Source organism: Coregonus lavaretus, assembly GCF_964263955.1.
Source record: "Coregonus lavaretus genome assembly, contig: HAP1_SCAFFOLD_1006, whole genome shotgun sequence".
Lineage (NCBI taxonomy): Eukaryota > Metazoa > Chordata > Actinopteri > Salmoniformes > Salmonidae > Coregonus > Coregonus lavaretus.
Window position 1 is genome coordinate 16,652 of NW_028157328.1, and position 19,848 is coordinate 36,499.

The window sequence follows — 19,848 nt, forward strand, 5'->3', positions numbered from 1 at the left end:
TACTGTAAAAGTGCCCGTTTTAGCCAGTCAGCTAAATGACTAATAGCTTATGTAAACAAAAAAAGGACAAACTGATTACAACTATTAATATGAATATCATTCATAGGATACGTGAAACAAATGAGATATTTTATTTAGAATAACATAGGATCACTGTGTTTTGTGGTATGTATTGTTCAATGTGACATCCATAGCAAAATATTCGAACTTTTAAGTACCATTTATCTATGTACAAAAAGTGCATTCATATGCATTATAAAATAATGGTTTATCAATGGCGTAATATATGTCCACAACCAGGTGGTGAAAGGTGAGAAATAAAGGCATCAGTTGAACTCGGTTGCCAGTCAAGTGTTTTGCTTCAAATATCTGTCAGGTAAATAGTACATTGATAAAGATAGTGCATCTTCAACGCTGAATGTACGACTGATGACAAAATAATACTGGTACTGATTCAATTAAACAAAATATTTGACAGGTCCACATTCCTGTTGGAATTGAATTCCCAACTCTGAAGAAAGTTTAATTTACAACAGAATGACACTGACAGGATTAACAGTATAAATCTTTATTTAATTATTTATTAACTTCTACAGAGAAAGATTTTTTTTAGAAAAACAATACATATTTTAGAAAGATTTTTCATAGTACTAAACACAACAGATCCGTACAAAAAACAGCTAACAAACCAACCATGAAATAATGTTCAAAACAGTAGCTTTTTCACAGTAAAAAGGTAGGCACCATGGTAACATTGTGGTCTGTTAATTCATGCCTTCAGTTGATCATTTGTTGTTGCCCGGGTAACATTTTGAGGTCAATGGTATAAAGCCTCAGGTCTGCTTTGATATTATGCCCAGTCTCTCGCTCATCTCATATCAGCACCAGGTTCATTGGTGTAATAAATTAATGAATAAATAGGGCTTTGTGGGCCGGAGGTCAGAGTGTTCCAGAGAGGGTGTGGCACTTGGGGCCCTCTCCCTAGTCCTACACCTGACTGACGAGCTCCGAGTCGTCTCCCACAAACCACTGCACCGGGGTCCCATCCGCTGCCCTCTGGAGGACCCGTCTCTGGGGAGCCTGCAGACGGGATAACAAAAACAGGGAACATTTCAATGTCTGGTTTATCAAGTCAGTACTAACAGAGTTATACTTTTAAATATCACTAGCAATAACATTATTGGAAGGTCACAGTATGGAGAGAAGGCAACAAAGTAGATCAGTGCCTACAAGCACAATGCTGTTTCTGCTTGTAGTTCCCTGCAACCCTTCAGGGCAAGGAGTGACAGCAGAGACCAAGCCCTCAGCTGCTGTATTACTCACTTCTCACAACACCAGGAAGTTGGAGACACAAATGTGATGTTAAAGGAAATAAGGTACATAGCACTGTGTGGTATAACTTCACCATTTAGAGCTCCATAATGAGAAGGTCATAAACATTCAAACCAAATCAAAACATGATGAGTTCAGCCATGATGTCTCAAAATGCTTGGCTTTCAGCAGCTGATCTACAACAAGGGTGTGGTGTTTTTCCCTACAGTGAGTCACTCAGCGTGACGTTGCGTGATTCAGTGGTGATGTTGACTATGGGAGGGCCACACGCATGTTCTCTCCCACACTGCAGCTGTCTGAACGTCTCTCAAACCTGATTTACTTTCTGTGAACAGAATTTCCCCTCAAACGAAGAAAGGTCACCACTACTGAGAAATACTCGACCCAAAAGCTACTGAGAAATATTAGATCCACTACTGTACTACAGCTGCCCATGCTTTTCCAACCCCATGCAATATAAATCATCGCTGAAGAGTAAAGACAGTAAAACGATACAGGAATGTGGCACCTGGGTTTTACACTTACGTATGACCTTTCCCATGCCTTGCCCTCTGGAGAGAACTCAGGATACCAACTGCCTCTCATATTATAACAATTTCAATGTCTCAAGATCACATTGACTCACCACCTGCCTCCATAGATTTTCTTAAACTGTATCTGAACTCAAAAGATTACAAATCATTGTAGTTAATTTAAGTGGCAGTTCTTTATCAGGCATGAGGTTAATTTTAGATTGATAAAGTATGTAACTAAATAGGCTGCGTCCTGAGAGAATACTCAGGGTCATGCGCAGCGTTTTATGACGCATAGTGTGCGAGCTATCTGTGAGGCTGACAAAACAGCAATAAGGACGCCATGGGGTGGGGCTGGAAAACAGTGTGTGCATCACAAATGGCCCTCTATAGTGCACTGCATTTTACAAAGGCCAATAGGGCTCTAGCCAAAAGTAGTGCACTATGTAGGGAATAAGGTGCCATTTGGGACGTACCAAGTGGATCATAGTTTCTCTCTCTCTCAATGCAATTCAGTGAGCGTGAATTGGACAATGGGACCAGAAATACGATATTGTGTGAACGGTGGCTCCTGAACAATTCAAAACAACCATTGGATGTCATAAAACGTGCTGAGACGAGTATCATTGAACAGTTCCATTTTGTCCAATGACTCCTTTCCTCATAGTGTGCTTACTAGTTCATGGAGGTAATACTTGTGTGTCAGGTGTGATTGCCAAACAAAGTTAATTAGAACACAAAGTTAGCTTGTAAAGACTATTAAGATACGGCACAAACATTTTAAAGAGTTCTGTTGATTCCATGGAACTTGCAGACAGGACACAGCACCTCAGAAGGATCCATCTTAACTAATTAGAAATTCCCTTCTCCTGTTAAAAGCCTGCCGACACCGACTGAACAGTTTTATATTCCAGTGATATTCAGTAATAAGGTGGTGCTGACAGTAATTCCGCAAAGGCAGTAACTTAAGATTGGGCAACTACATTGTAATCATGTAGTGAGTGAAGTGCTGTCGTGGCTGTTTACCTGTTCAGGGTATTTGTGGTGGTGGGAAAGAGGTGAGTCGCAGCCAGGTACGTTCCTCACCCTGTCCGCAACCTGTCTGTCCAGGGAGCGAGGTCTGAACTGGTTGCGCTGGTGCCATGACTTGAGCTCCTCGTTTACCACCTGCCGGGGGAAGCCTCTGGAGGGGTGGTGGGGGTACTCTCTGAGCGAGGGGGCGCGGGACAGTCTGATGTGGGGGGGCAGGGGCGTGAGAGCCCGCTGGGGGTGCACAGGGGCCTCCTCATACCAGTGCTCATATCGACTGGAGTGACAGGGGGGCAGAGGGCCGTGATACAGCCTGGCCATGTCCATCTCTGAGGGGTAGATCCCGTGGTCATAGTAACCCCTGTGGAAGCTGGGGGTGGACTGGTGCTGGTGGTTTTGGTAGAAGCCGGGGCCTGGGGGGTAGGCCATTGGTCCATGATTGTTGTTGGGGCTGGAATGTTGGTACCTATAGGTAGGCTGACACTGCCTTGGCAGGTCACAGGGCATCTCATGACACGGGGAGCTAGTGTAGGATAGGGCAGAGTGTTCAGAGTTACTGTCCTCAGTCTCAGAGTTGGAGTTGTAAATGGGGTTTCTGTATCCTCCCCTCTGGACGGGGGACTCGCCTGGAGAAGTTACAACGTAATCCGTCAGTAGCCTCCTGGGAACACGGGTACGACCCCGGTCCTTATCCAGGTTCAACGGAGGCTCACTGTTGGGAAGCCTGTAAAATATCACATAGAAGCATTACAAATTAGGCCAAAACTGTACAAAATGAAACAATCATTTGAAAGATCAAGTGAGACAGTTTCAAAATGTAAGCAGTGTGGGGACAGTGTGGATAAAATATACAAATGGTTGAATGCACTGACTAAGTTGCTCTATACAGTGAGGGAAAAAAAGTATTTGATCCCCTGCTGATTTTGTACGTTTGCCCACTGACAAAGACATGATCAGTCTATAATTTTAATGGTAGGTTTATTTGAACAGTGAGAGACAGAATAACAACAAAATCCAGAAAAACACGTCAACATTTTTATTAAAATGCAAATCAATTTATGAGAGAAATAAGTATTTGACCCCTCTGCAAAACATGACTTAGTACTTGGTGGCAAAACCCTTGTTGGCAATCACAGAGGTCAGACGTTTCTTGTAGTTGGCCACCAGGTTTGCACACATCTCAGGAGGGATTTTGTTCCACTCCTCTTTGCAGATCTTCTCCAAGTCATTAAGGATTTGAGGCTGACGTTTGGCAACTTAAACCTTCAGCTCCCTCCACAGATTTTCTATGGGATTAAGGTCTGGAGACTGGCTAGGCCACTCCAGGACCTTAATGCGCTTCTTCTTGAGCCACTCCTTTGTTGCCTTGGCCATGTGTTTTGGGTCATTGTCATGCTGGAATACCAATCCACGACCCATTTTCAATGCCCTGGCTCACCCAAGATTTGACGGTACATGGCCCCGTCCATCGTCCCTTTGATGCGGTGAAGTTGTCCTGACCCCTTAGCAGAAAAACACCCCCAAAGCATAATGTTTCCACCTCCATGTTTGACGGTGGGGATGGTGTTCTTGGGGTCATAGGCAGCATTCCTCCTCCTCCAAACACGGCGAGTTGAGGCCAAAGAGCTCGATTTTGGTCTCATCTGACCACAACACTTTCACCCAGTTCTCCTCTGAATCGTTCAGATGTTCATTGGCAAACTTCAGACGGGCCTGTATATGTGCTTTCTTGAGCAGGGGGACCTTGCGGGCGCTGCAGGATTTCAGTCCTTCACGGCGTAGTGTGTTACCAATTGTTTTCTTGGTGACTATGGTCCCAGCTGCCTTGAGATCATTGACAAGATCCTCCCGTGTAGTTCTGGGCTGATTCCTCACCGTTCTCATGATCATTGCAACTCCACGAGGTGAGATCTTGCATGGAGCCCCAGGCTGAGGGAGATTGTGTTTCTTCCATTTGCGAATAATCGCACCAACTGCTGTCACCTTCTCACCAAGCTGCTTGGCGATGGTCTTGTAGCCCATTCCAGCCTTGTGTAAGTCTACAATCTTGTCCCTGACATCCTTGGAGAGCTCTTTGGTCTTGGCCATGGTGGAGAGTTTGGAATCTGATTGATTGATTGCTTCTGTGGACAGGTGTCTTTTATACAGGTAACAAACTGCGATTAGGAGCACTCCCTTTAAGAGTGTGCTCCTAATCTCAGCTCGTTACCTGTATAAAATACACCTGGGAGCCAGAAATCTTTCTGATTGAGAGGGGGTCAAATACTTATTTCCCTCATTAAAATGCAAATCAATTTATAACATTTTTGACATGTGTTTTTCTGGATTTTTTTGTTGTTATTCTGTCTCTCACTGTTCAAATAAACCTACCATTAAAATTATAGACTGATCATTTCTTTGTCAGTGGGCAAACGTACAAAATCAGCAGGGGATCAAATACTTTTTTCCCTCACTGTAAGAGCATCTGCTAAAAGACCAAAATCTAAATATAAAACATTTAAATGTGCTGACCTGAGAGAGAGCTGGCGGCGAAGGTGCATCTCCGGGGTGGAGGGGGCGCTGTTTGACTGGGTGTGGCACAGTCTGAGATGGGAGGAGAACTGCAGGGGCAGAGCAGTGTCTTCATAACAGGCTTCCACTGGAGGCAACACAGGGGTCACGGCTGGACTACTGCTGAAAGGTAACATGGACAGGAAGGAGAGATAAGAGGGTTAATGACTAAACCCTGAAGATGTTTTCATTCAGATGAAAAACAAGCCATGAGGGGGCCAAATGAGTGCATGTGCTTTCCATGCTTAAACCTGTTCCATGTGCCCTTGTCTCAGTCTATTTGCGCTGCCACTCAAAGACAAGTTGTGACTTGAATCAAAATGTTCCCAAGTAATATCCTCCCCGAAATACCAAAGTACGCCTTAATGCCAACTTTAGCAAAACCACTTCAAAAGGAACACTTTTTTCAAATATCAAATGGAGTTTAAGTTGCAGATAAATGCTGCCAAAGCATATTTTGTATACACTGAGTATACAAAACATTAAGAACACCTGCTCTTTCCATGACAGACTGACCAGGTGAATCCAGTTGAAAGCTATGATCGATCCCTTATTGATGTCACTTGTTAAATCCACTTCAACCAGTGTAGAAGAAGGGGAGGAGACAGGTTAAAGAGGGATTGTTAAGCCTTGAGACAATTGAGACATGGATTGTGTATGTGTGCCATTCAGAGGGTGAATGGGCAAGACAAACGATTTAAGTGCCTTTGAATGGGGTACAGTAGTAGCTGCCAGGCGCACCGGTTTGTCAAGAACTGCAACGCTGCTGTGTTTTTCACACGCAACAGTTTCCCATGTGTACGAAGAATGGTCCAACATCCAAATGACATCCTGCCAACTTGACAACTGTGGGAAGCATTGAAGTCAACATGGGCCAGCATCCCTGTGGAACGCTTTCGACACGAGTCCATGCCCCAACGAATTGGGTGGGGGGGTTGGTGCAACTCAATATTAGGAAGGTGTTTCTAATGTTTGGTAAACTGTGTATTTGGGTTCAACTATGAAGCTTATTTTAGAGCACTACAAATGCATGAATTCAAAAAGTCAAGGCAATCTTATATTAGGCTACATAATGGCTTGCGTATAAGAGAGGTTTCACCAACCCGTGAGGCTTCCATTATAGCTATTCTTGGGATTTCCTGTACAATAAATTCAAGGGTAGCGTTCATATAAAATTACAGGAGGCACGCTGGGTTCTCCCTTGGCCTTTACCTTGACTTGCTGCTACATGAGTGTGACTTCTTCTTGGTCTTCTGGTAAGGCTGGTCCAGACTGGACTCGGTCCAAGGGGAGTGCTCAATGGGAGGGGGCTCCAATTCCAGGCTGGTGTTGAAGCTGGACTGTAGCTCCTCCAGGGTTGGAGTAGTAGGGGGTGGCTGGTGGGGGCTAGGCCCAGGGGGGTGTGAGGGGCCTGGGGGTGGCTGGGGAGGGTCTACTGGTCCTCCTGGGTGAGGGGGCTCCACGGATGGTTCAGATGACTGACTGATCACCTCTTCTGGAGAAGAATAGAAATAATGACGTTAAGAGAGTACTCTGGTGCTATTGTCAGAGCATGTTTATCTATATAATTTTACAAGAGTCATTTTTGCACATAGTAACGCTCTAACCTTCATCGAGCAGTGCCGAATCCGACAGAGCGCTATCATCAGAAGTGCCCTGATCTGGAAACAAAAGCAAAGCAAACAACTGTATTAATCCATGGGAATGGCACTGGAATTACATTTCTCTCAGATCAGAGATGTCAATGTTGTTTTATTAGTTGGACAGTAGGGCGTCGCTCACCTCTCCGTGTGCTGATGCAGCCTGGCCGTGGTGAAGACCGCCCGTGCTGTAGGCGCAGCTGAAATGCTGTTTCCTGCAGTTGTTTGACTTTCTTCTCCTCACGCTTGCACTGCTGTAACCGGCTTCTCTTCACCGCCTTGCTGAGGTGTTCCTCATGGCACAGTCTTCGGGCCGCTTTGTATATCTGCAGCTGAAGGGATAGCTCAGCTTCCACAGAGTTTAGCTCTGAGTCCTACAGGAAGTGACAAAAGGACGTTGGGCAGAAAGTAGTGGCTGAACATCAAATCTCTCTTCCTGGCTCTTACGATGACAGAAGCCTGACTAATGATGGCTGGTGCCAAGGAAGGTAGGGCGATGGATTGAATTAAGAAACAAAACATTTCCCTAAGGGGAACTATGGGAGTGGCCTTCAGTATTAAGTACACCTGTGTGTGGGACTTTTACAACCACTGTTAAAGGAAGAGTCAGTGTAAATGACAATAGTGTCCATGTCCAACCCTTGTCAGACTCTTTACCTCTGTTCCCTGTGGGATGCTCTGCTCGTCTAGTTTGAAGGCTGCTCCGATGCGTTGGCGAATTTGAGGCGGCTGCTCCCCAGGCAGCAAAGGGTAGTCTGCAGACAGCCGACCAGTTAGCTCCTATATGACATGGAAAGAAGACACCAGATTTAAGTTGGTTAAAATGTGTTGAATCAGATTTTAATGAAACACAAATCACGTACTGTATGTTAATATATAGTGAACTCCAAAAATATTGTGACAGTGACATGTTTTGCTGTTTTGGCTCTGGACTCTTCGGCATTGTATCATTTCAAATCCAATGGAGGTTAAAGTGCAGACTGTCAGCTTTAATTTGAGGGTATTGTTATCCATATCGGGTAAACTGTTTAGAAACTACAGCACTTTTTGTACCTATTCCCCCCCTTTTAGTGGACCAGAAGTATTGGGACAAATTCACTTATATGTTTATTAAAGTAGTCAAAAGTTTAGTATTTGGTCCCATATTCCTAGCACGCAATAATTACATCAAGCTTGTGACTCTACAAACTTGTTGGATGCATTTGCTGTTTGTTTTGGTTGTGTTTCAGATCATTTTGTGCCGAATAGAAATGAATGGTAAATAATGTGTCATTTTGCCGTCACTTTTATTGTAAATAAGAATATGTTTCTAAACACTTCTACATTCATGTGGATAATACCATGATTACGGATAGTCCTGAATGAATCGTGAATAATGATGAGTGAGAAAGTTAGACGCACAAATATCATACCCCCAAAAATGTCTTGGGGGTATGATATTTGTGCCTCCAACTTTCTCACTCATCATTATTATTTCACGATTCATTCAGGACTATCCATAGTCATGGTAGCATCCACATTAATGTAGAAGTGTTTAGAAACATATTCTATTCTTATTTACAATAAAAGTGACTCCAAAATGACAACACATTATTTACCATTCATTTCTATTGGGCAGAAAGTTATCTGAAACACAACCAAAATCAAACAAGCTTGATGTAATCATTGCTGTAATTTCTAAACGGGTCACCAGATATGGATGAAAATTCCCTCAAATTAAAGCCGACAGTCTGCAATTTAACCGCATAGTCCCTGTACCATTTCAAATCCAAAGTGCTGGAGTACAGAGCCAAAACAACAACAAAAATGGTCACTATCCCAATACTTTTGGAGCCCATTTAGTTGGAGGTAAGAACATTATGAGGGGACCACTGCTACTTCAGAGGTAATATGTCCCCATTCCCTTCAAATCAACCAGGTTTGTGAACCCTCATTGAGTTCATTTTGAAATATTGTATAAACATTTCTGCTTCCCAACTGACACTTGAGATCATTCTCAAGTGTCAGTTAGGCAATGCTGCCTTTCCATAGAATCCTACTCTTTCACAACACATTCTCAGGGCCTCACCTGTCCAGTGAATGCAACCAAACTGGCCTGCCCTCTAGCTAAATCTACACTCAACCTGAGCGTGAGAGTGCATATTACTGATTTCATTTGGGAACAGACATAACACACCCTGTGTTTGTTTTGAGTTAATCTACATAAAAAGGTATATCCCCCTCCGACACAAACACTAGTGTTGGTCATGATCTCAGTCGCTGTATTGTTCCTGAGAGCAGGAAGAGGAGTTATCAGAGCCTCCTTCCAGGCAGCATACCTCGACAGGACAAGTCCCGACGGGCGAGCCAAGCCCAATTGTCAACAGAAAAGAATGATCAGACCTGGGCTGCGTCTCAAATGCCACCCTATTACCTACATAGTGCACTACCTTTGACCAGAGACCTATCGCAAAAGTAGTGCACTTTATAGAGAATAGGGTGTCATTTCATACGCACACTCAATGTTTCCCTCAACAGCAGCTTGTTACAGGGGACTGGCTCTCCCATAGCTCGTAACGATGACGGATGGCACAGTGACATTCTTAGGGCTGAATTCATTTCTGAGAGACAGATATGGGAGAGATAATCTAGTGTGGTATAATAGGGACACTTAATGTCCATTGGCTGCCTCCCAATTGCCCTAACTTGTCTCACTTAAAAGCCCAACAAATCAGCCTGACTGAAAGGGAAGGGGACAGTTGTGTTCTCATTGGTCAGGAGCACCAAAACAAATAAGCTTTTCAGCTCAGACTGTGGGCAGCCTTTATCGGCTAAGTAGTTTGATTGCCAGGCAATTATTGATGAACATCTCGAAAGAACAGAAAAACATGCACACTGCTCTTGCTAGTATCACTTTAGTTTATTAAGCTTACGTATCGGCCACACTGCCTTTGTTAGGTCTTGATTAACATCACTCCTCCATCTATTCTACTATGAAACAAACACCCCCCGTCTAAATAATGTGTAACTGTTGACATCACAGTCATGGTATCACTTATGGGGAAATTCCCACTGATATGGTGAAAACGACCTGAACCCTGATAGAGTGGAGTGGAGAGCGCGTGTGTGTGTGTACACTATATCCAGGGGTACTCACAGCCTCTCGGATGCAGAGTTTCTTCAGCTCCAGTAGGCAGAGCTCTAGCCGGTCCTCCAGTGACTGGTGCTTGAGTTTGACGGCCCGGGTATGAGTGATCACGTCCTTCATAATCTTGCAAGGACTATCAGGGCCTTGGACACACAGTGACAAAGAGGCTACTGTGAGGTCTCAGGGTTGAAAACAGCAAGGCTATAGATAGCTGGACACAAGTTTACAATTGGTAATGCTTGCTTATCAATTTCATATAGATAACCCAACTGGTTGGAGATAATAAACGGTGTCCAAATCGAGGAAAGGTTGCTCCAATCCTGACTTGTTTCTGCCCACTCATGAGCAGCAACAATGAAGATAATGAGCCAAGATGACACCTAGACAAGACAAGGTTCTTTTGAGAGATAATGAGTGTCTGTACTTGTACTGTTTACTGTTGGGCAATTCCACGGTAACAGAGTGACACAGACTCAGATTTTTCATTTTAAAATGTATGTCAAACAAAAACCAATGATTGGAAAGTTAAACTATACAACTCTATGCAGAATGACTGGTTTTTAAAACATTTCTAAAATGTTGTGTGGAAACTGTTAAATGTATTCTTTGTGCATCGAATTTTATGGTTTGTTTAATTTTGCAATCATTGGTTTTTGTTTGACATACATTTTAAAGTGAAAAATCTGAGTGTGTCACTCTGCTACCGTGAAATTGCCCTGTTTTATTAACTGATACTGAAACTGTCATGAAAGTGTGATAGGATCAACCTGGGAGTGAAACCAAGGCGATAAACAATATGTTGTTGCTCTACTACTGGAATAGTTTGGTGGCTCTCCAGCACTGCTGTGACTACCGACAACTGGTTGCATCCCAAATGGCAGCCTACTCCCTACATAGTGCACTACTTTGACCAGAGCCCTAAGGGTGCCCCTACGGGTAGCACAAAAGTAGTGAACTATATAGGGAGTAGAATGCCATTTGGGATACAACCCTGAGTTCATTCACAGGGCTACTAATGACTCAAGGCCAGCTGCATTGTGTGTCACATGCTTTCAGAGATTATCAACTCAATCCCTGCAGGTACTGACAGACAGCAGAGAAAGCCACCAGAGGCGTGACTGCCACCGGAATGGCAACCATGCAGGAGAAAATAAACAGTAGAAAACATGCCAATGACAAAAAAAACGTATTCTGTCTGGATCAATTATCTCCCATTGTGGGAAGCAGACAGCGTGTGACTAAATGACATATGTGGTGAAGAAAGTGACCAGCAATAGCTCAGCTACTGGTTTATAGAAACCATTGGTAGTGGCCACTGCATCTTCTTTGAAAATGGAGCACAAAATAATAAATAACAGGACTATAAACCACTTTTGAATAGTGTGGTTTGCTTGCTTACTACTTAGTTATAAGTAGAACACAAATAGGTTTCTAGGCCAAAACCCATGCATATCAAATTTGAAAGAATGTTGACTAATGTCTCACTACAGGCATCCCGTTATAGTGAATAACTGTTAGTGTCATGCAAGTTGAAAGGTATTTGGTGGCTTGGTGCTTACCAGAGTGGAGAATGATACCACTGTCTGTGTCACTGATCTCTTCTTTGCCCTCCATGTATATGGGTCAGGTGGTGTTCATAGGTAGGGGGAACGTCCACTTTCACGATGCCCTGCAAAAATACACATTTATGTTAATTTTCTTCAACGATACAATATACTTTATTGTCCATTTGCGTGGAAATTCATTTTGAAGTCAGCAGGCAAATACAACACTTATATATGGCCTACACTACAGAGAGTGATCCCATTTAATAGTACTCAATTGTTGCTTTTCAGCACAATTAAAATATCTAATTTTAGACATAGATAATGGTCTCCATCCACCATTGAGAGATTACACTTCTAACACACCACTTAACCCTTCAACCATGAAAGTCACAGGGGTCAAACCAAATTCCCAGAGACTTTGCTCAGGAAACAATGGTGCTTAAAAAAGGGCCACTCTTTCCCATTACTTTGAGCCATTCCCTCCAGCTACGTCCTGTCAGCACAGCCTCACCAGGGTTCAAACCAGAGTGGATTCACACTGTGACCATCTAACACAGGTTGAGTCCTGAATGGTACCCTATATAGTGCACTACTTTTGACCAGGGCTCTAGTAGTGCACTATATAGGGAGTAGGGTGCCATTTGGGACACAAACCCACACTGTTCTTCATCAGGTGAATGTTTAGCCTGCAGCTAATGGGCTGGCTACTTTAGGGGGAGGTTGAGGAATGCCTGAACACATCAGAGGAGAGGCCAGTCCAACAACAATTAGGCCTATAAAGAATAATAGACTACCAACAAAATACAGACTGAAAAAGAGTCTGAAATAATATCCCAATGTCCTCCAGAAATATTAATCATCAAGTAATACAATACAAAATAATTCATAGATTTTAATTCACAGATTCTATTTGATCTTTCTCCTACTCCAAATTGTCTGTTGTGTTGTCAAATAAATATTGGAACCTACATGCACATGATGTGGTACTTCCGCAGTGTGAAGACCTTTTGGTCACAGGTTGCCAGGCCTGTGTCAAGCATAGTAGGTGTTGCTATTCCCTGTCTCCCCAGTATTTATTGGTTTAGATTTTTTATTGTTGAACGATGACTCTTCACTAAGTCTCACAGTACCCCAGAAACGAGTATTGTTGTCCGGACTGACTGCGGCAAAAAGAATGTTGGTGACCAGATGTAAGCCTCCACATAAGCTCAGCATAACTCAATGGCTACAAAACTTCCTTGACGTCCTTTCACTAGAGCTCTCCATAGCTTGTGTGAACAACACCAAGGAAAGGACATTAGATACTTAATAGAGCAGTCGAAAAAGGTCAAAAGCTTATTATGAGTTAATGTAATCATGTTTAAATTCATCAACTGTATTTTGAATATTTGTATCGAATATCGATGTATGCAGGCTGACTTTATTCATGTCCCTTGTTCCTCCAAACAACTGTACAAACATAAGACGAGTTATCCATTATGTTTTGTTTAAAGCATTGATACAGTGCCTTCAGAAAGTATTCACACCCCTTGACGTTTTCCACATTCTGTTGTGTTACAGCCTGAATTTATAATTGATTAAATTGAGATTGTGTCACTGGCCTACACACAATACCCCATAATGTCAAAGTGGAATGATGTTTTTAGACATTTTTACAAATTAATTAAAGATTAAAAGCTTAAATGTCTTTTTTTACATTTTAGTAATTTAGCAGACGCTCTTCTCCAGAGCGACTTACAGTTCGTGAGTGCATACATTTTCACAACCCTGGCGTTGCAAGCGACATGCTCTACCAACTGAGCTACAGGGACTACAGGGGTCTTGAGTCAATAAGTATTCAACCCCTTTGTTATGGCAAACCTAAAGAAGTTCAGGAGTAAAAATGTGCTTAATAAGTTACATGGACTCACTGTGTACAATAATAGTGTTTAACATGATTTTTGAATGACTGCCTTATTTCTGTACCCCAGTCATACAATTATCTGTACGGTCCCGCAGTCAAGCAACATTGTAGTTACTCCACAATACTAACCTAAATGAGAGGGAAAAGGAGGAAGCTTGTACAGAATAAAAACATGACAAAACATGCATCCTGTTTGCAATAAGGCACTAAAGTAAAACTGCAAAAAAATTGGCAAAAGAAATTACTTTATGATGTCCTGAATACAAAGTGTTATGCTTGGGGCAAATCCCACACAACGTCACTAAGTACCACTCTTCATATTTTCAAGCATGGTGGTGGCTGCATTATGTTATGGGTATGCTTGTCATCAGCAGGGACTAGGGAGTTTTTTTAGGATAAAAATAAACGGAATAGAGCTAAGCACAGGCAAAATCCTAGAGGAAAACCTGGTTCAGTCTGCTTTCCAACAGACACTGGGAGACAAATTCACCTTCAAGCAGGACAATAACCTAAAACACATGACCAAATACAAACTTAAGTTGCTTACCAAGACAACATTTAATGTTTCTGAGTGGCCTAGTTACAGTTTTGACTTAAATCGGCTTGAAAATCTGTCAAAATTTGAAAATGGCTGTCTAGCAATGATCAACAACCAACTTGACAGAGCTTGAAGAATTTTAGAAATAATATTGTGCAAATATTCTACAATCCAGGTGTGAAAAGCTTAGACTAACCCAGAAAGACTCAGCTGTATTCGCTGCGAAAGGTGGTTCTAACATGTATTGACTCAGGGGTGTGAATACTTATGTAAATTATATATTTCATTATCAATACATTTGCAAAAATGTCTAAAAACATGTTTTCACTTTGTCATTATGGGGTATTGTGTGTAGATTGGGTGAGAATTATTTTTTTTTTTATTCAGGCTGTAACAACAAAATGTGGAATAGGTCAAGGGGTCTGAATACTTTCTGAAGGCCCCTGTAGCTCAGTTGGTAGAGCACGGGGGGCCAGTATGAAAATGTATGCACTCACTAACTAAGTCGCTCTGGATAAATGTAAATGAAGGCACTGTATGTCCACAACATGAGCCCGTTGGGGGGAGGGAGATGGGGAGAGGAGTGGAGAGAGAGGGGGAATAGGTCGCACCTACTTGAAGGGGGAGGGAGAGGGGCGATGGGACAGACAGGACAATCAACTTATTTATTGTTTGTTTTTTTGGTGTTGTCTTGTATCCATGTTTTTATTTTCTACCGTTTTTCTATTCTTTATCTATGTACTTCTTGAATATTATTGCCCGTCTGATCTGAACCCCTCACAGAAAAATCATTATAATAAAAAGTTACTTTTTTTTTTAATAACAGTACATTCGGAAAGTATTCAGACCCCTTAACTTTTTCCACATTTTGTTAAGTTACAGCCTTATTCTAAAATGGATTAAACAAACAAAAATGTCCTCAATCAATCTACACACAATACCCCATAATGACAAAGCGAAAACAGGTTTGTAGAAATTTTAGCAAATGTATTTTTAAAAATACCTTATTTACATAAGTATTCAGACCCTTTGCTATGAGACTCAAAATTGAGCTCAGGTGCATCCTGTTTCCATTGATCATCATTGAGATGATTCTACAACTTGATTGGTGTCCACCTGTGATAAATTCAATTGATTGGACATGATTTGGAAAGGCACACACCTGTCTATATAAGGTCCCACAGTTGACAGTGCATGTCAGAGCAAAAACAAAGCCGTCGAAGGAATTGTCCGTAGAGCGCCGAGACAGGATTGTGTCGAGGCACAGATCTGGGGAAGGGTACCAAAACAATTCTGCAGCATTGAAGGTCCCCAAGAACACAGTGGCCTCCCTCATTCTTAAATGGAAGATGTTTGGAACCATCAAACTGAGCAATCGGGGGAGAAGGGCCTTGGTCAGGGAGGTGACCAGGAACCCGATGGTCACTATGATAGAGCTCCAGTTCCTTTGTGGAGATGGGAGAACCTTCCAGAAGCACAGCCATCTCTGCAGCACACCACCAATCAGGCCTTTATGGTAGAGCGGCCAGACGGAAGCCACTCCTCAGTAAAAGGCATATGACAGCCCACTTGGAGTTTGCCAAAAGGCACCTAAAGGACACTCGGACCATGAGAAACAAGATTCTCTGGTCTGATGAAACCAAGATTGAACTCTTTGGCCTGAATGCCAAGCGTAACGCCTGGAGGAAACCTGGCACCATCTCTACGGTGAAGCATGGTGGTGGCAGCATCATGCGGTGGGGATGTTTATCAGTGGCAGGGACTGGGAGACTAGTCAGGATCAAGGGAAAGATGAACAGTGCAAAGTACAGAGAGACCCTTGATGAAAACCTGCTACAGAGCACTCAGGACCTCAGATTGGGTCGAAGGTTCACCTTCCAACAGGACAACGATCCTAAGCACACAGCCAAGACAACGCAGGAGTGGCTTCGGGACAAGTCTCTGAATGTCCTTGAGTGGCCCAGCCAGAGCCCGGACTTGAATTGAACATCTCCGGAGAGATCTATAAATAGCTGTGAAGCGACGCTCCCCATCCAACCTGACAGAGCTTGAGAGGATCTGCAGAGAAGATTGGGAGAAACGCCATAAATACAGGTGTGCCAAGCTTGTAGCGTCATACCCAAGAAGACGTGAGGCTGTAATCGCTGCCAAAGGTGCTTCAAGATAGTATTGAGTAAAGGGTCTGAATACTTACGTAAATGTGATATTTCCGTTTTTATAAATTTGCAAACATTTCTAGAAACCTATTTTTGCTTTGTCATTATGGGGTATTGTGTGTAGATTGAGGAAAAAAAACCAATTGAATCCATTGTAGTACAAGGCTAACGTAACAAAATGTGGAAAAAGTCAAGGGTTCTGAATACTTACCGAATGCACTGTATGCAAGGAAATTAGGCTTGATTGTTGTTCAGTGACCGAATATCCCAAACTATTCAACTTGCAGTGGCAAATATAAAGGAAGTTATTAATTGCACTACAAATAAAGATGAACTTTTAACATTCTCTGGTATTGTCTTACCAGTAATCTATGTACTGAAAAAGGTTGATCAAAGTGATACACTTTAGAGTGTCAATAGAAATAGCTCTAAATTCAGTCATTTAAATTAATCAACTTTACAGAGCCAGCCTAAAACCCCAAAGAGCAAGCAATTTAGAGGCAGAAGCAGTGTCTAGGAAAAACTCCCTAGAAGGCAGGAACCTAGGAAGAAACCTTGAGAGGAACCAGGCTCCGAGGGGTGGCCAGTCCTCTTCTGGCTGTACCGGTAGAGAGTTAGGAGTAGATGTGGCCATTTAGACAAGATTCAGTCTGTCCACTGTGAGTTTCTCCAACCAAATGTTAACTTGGTTGACCATGTCCTTGAAGCCAAGTCAGACAAATTGGCTCCTTCAGATAGAGGCCAGTTGGTGGAATTACTAAGGTATGACATGATCTTGGTGACATCACCTTGATCCATACACTGTTGCAGTGTTCAGAACAGGGAACTCGAAACTCTTCGACTTCTGAGTGTTCAAGACAACTGGGAATTCCGAAAAAAAAACGAGCTCTAACTGGAAAAAATCGTTTTGCATGATCATCCAACTTGGAATTCTAAGTCGAGAACTCCAGCCTCTCTCTAGAGTGCAGACATTCCGACATTAAGATCACTGACTTCATGATTTTACTTTGTTTTTTTCTGAGTTCGAATGCCGCTTTCAAAACAACTGGGAACTTGTGAAAAATACGAGGTAAAATCATGAGGTCAGTCATCTTCAGGTCGGAGTTCTAGAAAGAGGCCCGAGTTCCCGAGTTGGAATTCCCCAGTTGTTTGAACGCACTGAAGTCGTTGATTTCCGAGTTGCCAGTTGTTTGAACGTATTGACTAGTATGACACATACATCTTGCTAACATAGTCTAGGGAGCTTCCTGTGATTGTTGAGCTGTTTGTGAAACTTCCACGTCATTAGAGTTGACTGACTGCAATCTCAGTTCAGGCAATGATTGACTGAGAGAAAAAAAAGCAGGGCTTTAATTGGCTGATGCAACTGTGTGCCAAAGGCTTATTGACAACAATGCGTTTATTGTTCCGAAACTGCTTGACTCCAAATGCAATGCACCTTTAGCGCATGAGGCATGTGGGATAAGGATAATTATAATGGAATTCAATCTCATATCTATAGTATGCAAGGCAGGTTGTTTTGTGGAAAAGCTGGCACGATAATTATAATTAGGTAATTCTTAATATACAACACGGAATAAACTTTGTTATAATAAAACTCATGACGCGTGGGAACAGAGGTATAATTTATTACCCGAGACTGAATGGGCTATTCATGAGTAAAATACTAGAACCTCCATAATATCTATAAATCCAAATGATATACAACAAGACAAAGACAGACAAAAGACAAAGCCTAAACATTTCAACTACATTTTAATTAGACGTTAAGCAGGAAACGATTGATTCCGCGCAAATCAAGTGTCCATCATCTCCCCAGGTAGCTTGCATGAAGCATAAAGACCGTATAACAATTGAGACAAAAGTCCCCCGTCACTTTCAAGAACTGTTTAATCTAACACGTCTACAAGATCTCCCACACACTTCCAATAGCCATGGTTACGGAGTCATCTAAAACGAAGATGGTCAAATTTGTTTAATTAAAGGACATTACGCGCCAAACTTTTTATTTTTCAATACAAACGAGGTTCTTCTAGTAAAGGATAGCGGACAGGGTATTCCAGCAGAATGAATGACAATCAACATAGGTTACGTTTCATGATTTAAAAAAAAGGAAAGTATTTCGACTATATAAACAGTTAAACTAAATCGTCATTTCAACTGAACACCTCGGAAATCATTTTGCGTAAAGTTAATGCACATTAAAAGGGATTGCACTTACATTTTCAATAACCTGGTTCAAAAGTCGACTCCTGAAAACTGCCTTACTAATACTATTCTCGTATTCCCCACTTGAATGGAAGTGATTGAAAGGCGAACTGCCTAGATTTGAAGTAAGGTAGATGAAGGACGACTCACACGCAAAAGGGGAGTGGTCCGCAGAGGTGGGACCAAGTCACTATTATTAGAGTCACAAGGTCCAAGTCCAGTCCCAAGTAGAACTGGCCGAGACTCGAGTCAAGTCACAAGTTTTTCAAGTCAAATATCAAGTAAAACAAAACATTTATATAGGCAATGACTTGTTCACCTAAAAATCTTTGTCTATTTATTGAGGCTACCAGGCAGCCCTTGTCATTATTTTGTCTACAACACATTTTATGTAATTAATTTTAACAAATTCCAAATTTAAGATTCATAAGTAAATTATCAATTTCAAGCAATTTTGACATACCAAAAGACCAGTAGGCCTATGCTAGTAATTGTTGCTTGATTCCCTATTGCTGGTGAGCTTGCAAAGTAAACGGTTCAGATTCTTGATCACCAAACAATTTGTGGAGCTGCATATTCATTTATGGCAATCCTCTCTCCCTACAATTTGACGTTTGCGCTGCACCGGATCCTATAGCTGTAGAGCAAATCACCAATCTGTTCGCTAGCTCAGTGGTTTTCCAATTTGTTGACCCATGACCGCTGCGCACGCAAATGTAGCCTGTCATTACAGCCATTAACGGTGATGCATTTTCAAAACGCAAGATACAGAAATAAACTGCGTTTTACACATGCATTTTGAGCTAAAAGTCATTAATGTTAGTAGTCAATATCAAGTCACTTCTCTGGAGTCCAGAGCAAGCAGGATAATACGGCCTACCTGTATGCAGCGGAGGTTGCAGGATCAGATGTAAAGCATGGTCTGTATCTTTTTTCTTCCTCACAAATATCGTAATTAATAAGCCAGAATTATTTAAGGTAGTCCGATGTTACAGCTATCTATAGGCTATAGCCAGTACCACCACTGAGGTATATAATTAAATGAACCCACCCAAACAAGGCCTATCTTAATTAAATCAATAGGTAGCCTATTGTTCTGGCAAAGATGCGTCCATAGCAGATTGAAACGGTACTTTATATGGACAATAACGTAGGTCAGGGTTCTTCAATTCCGGTCCTGGAGGGCCGAAACACTGGTAGTTAATTGCACTCACCTGGAGTCCCAGGTCTGAATTAGCCCCTGATTAGAAGGAGAGGATGAAAAACAGAGGTGTTTCGGCCCTCCTGGACTGGAATTGAAGAACCC

The 19,848-nt window shown here is 42.3% G+C and overlaps 1 protein-coding gene across 1 annotated transcript; it reads right to left on the bottom strand.

The window, feature by feature from the left end:
• Positions 1 to 552: 552 nt before the first annotated feature.
• Positions 553 to 18,654, bottom strand: LOC311125539 (innate immunity activator protein-like). Its single transcript, XM_084199575.1, has 10 exons — positions 18,556 to 18,654; positions 11,750 to 11,859; positions 10,200 to 10,333; positions 7,721 to 7,843; positions 7,206 to 7,437; positions 7,031 to 7,084; positions 6,636 to 6,918; positions 5,385 to 5,546; positions 2,871 to 3,597; positions 553 to 1,080 (listed from the first exon to the last, which is right to left on the bottom strand). The coding sequence occupies exons 2-10, from the start codon at positions 11,802 to 11,804 to the stop codon at positions 988 to 990; spliced, it is 1,863 nt and encodes a 620-aa protein (XP_084055701.1). The 5' UTR covers positions 11,805 to 11,859; positions 18,556 to 18,654; the 3' UTR covers positions 553 to 987.
• Between the last annotated feature and the right edge of the window lie 1,194 nt (positions 18,655 to 19,848).

Excerpts from the sequence above, each read along its gene's own strand:
- LOC311125539 (XM_084199575.1), bottom strand. The coding sequence starts at position 11,804 with ATGGAGGGCAAAGAAGAGATCAGTGACACAGACAGTGGTATCATTCTC. Across the intron at positions 7,085-7,205 it reads CTGCATCAGCACACGGAGAG|ATCAGGGCACTTCTGATGAT; the intron begins GTGAGCGACGCC and ends TTTTGTTTCCAG. Across the intron at positions 3,598-5,384 it reads CGCCGCCAGCTCTCTCTCAG|GCTTCCCAACAGTGAGCCTC; the intron begins GTCAGCACATTT and ends GATATTTTACAG.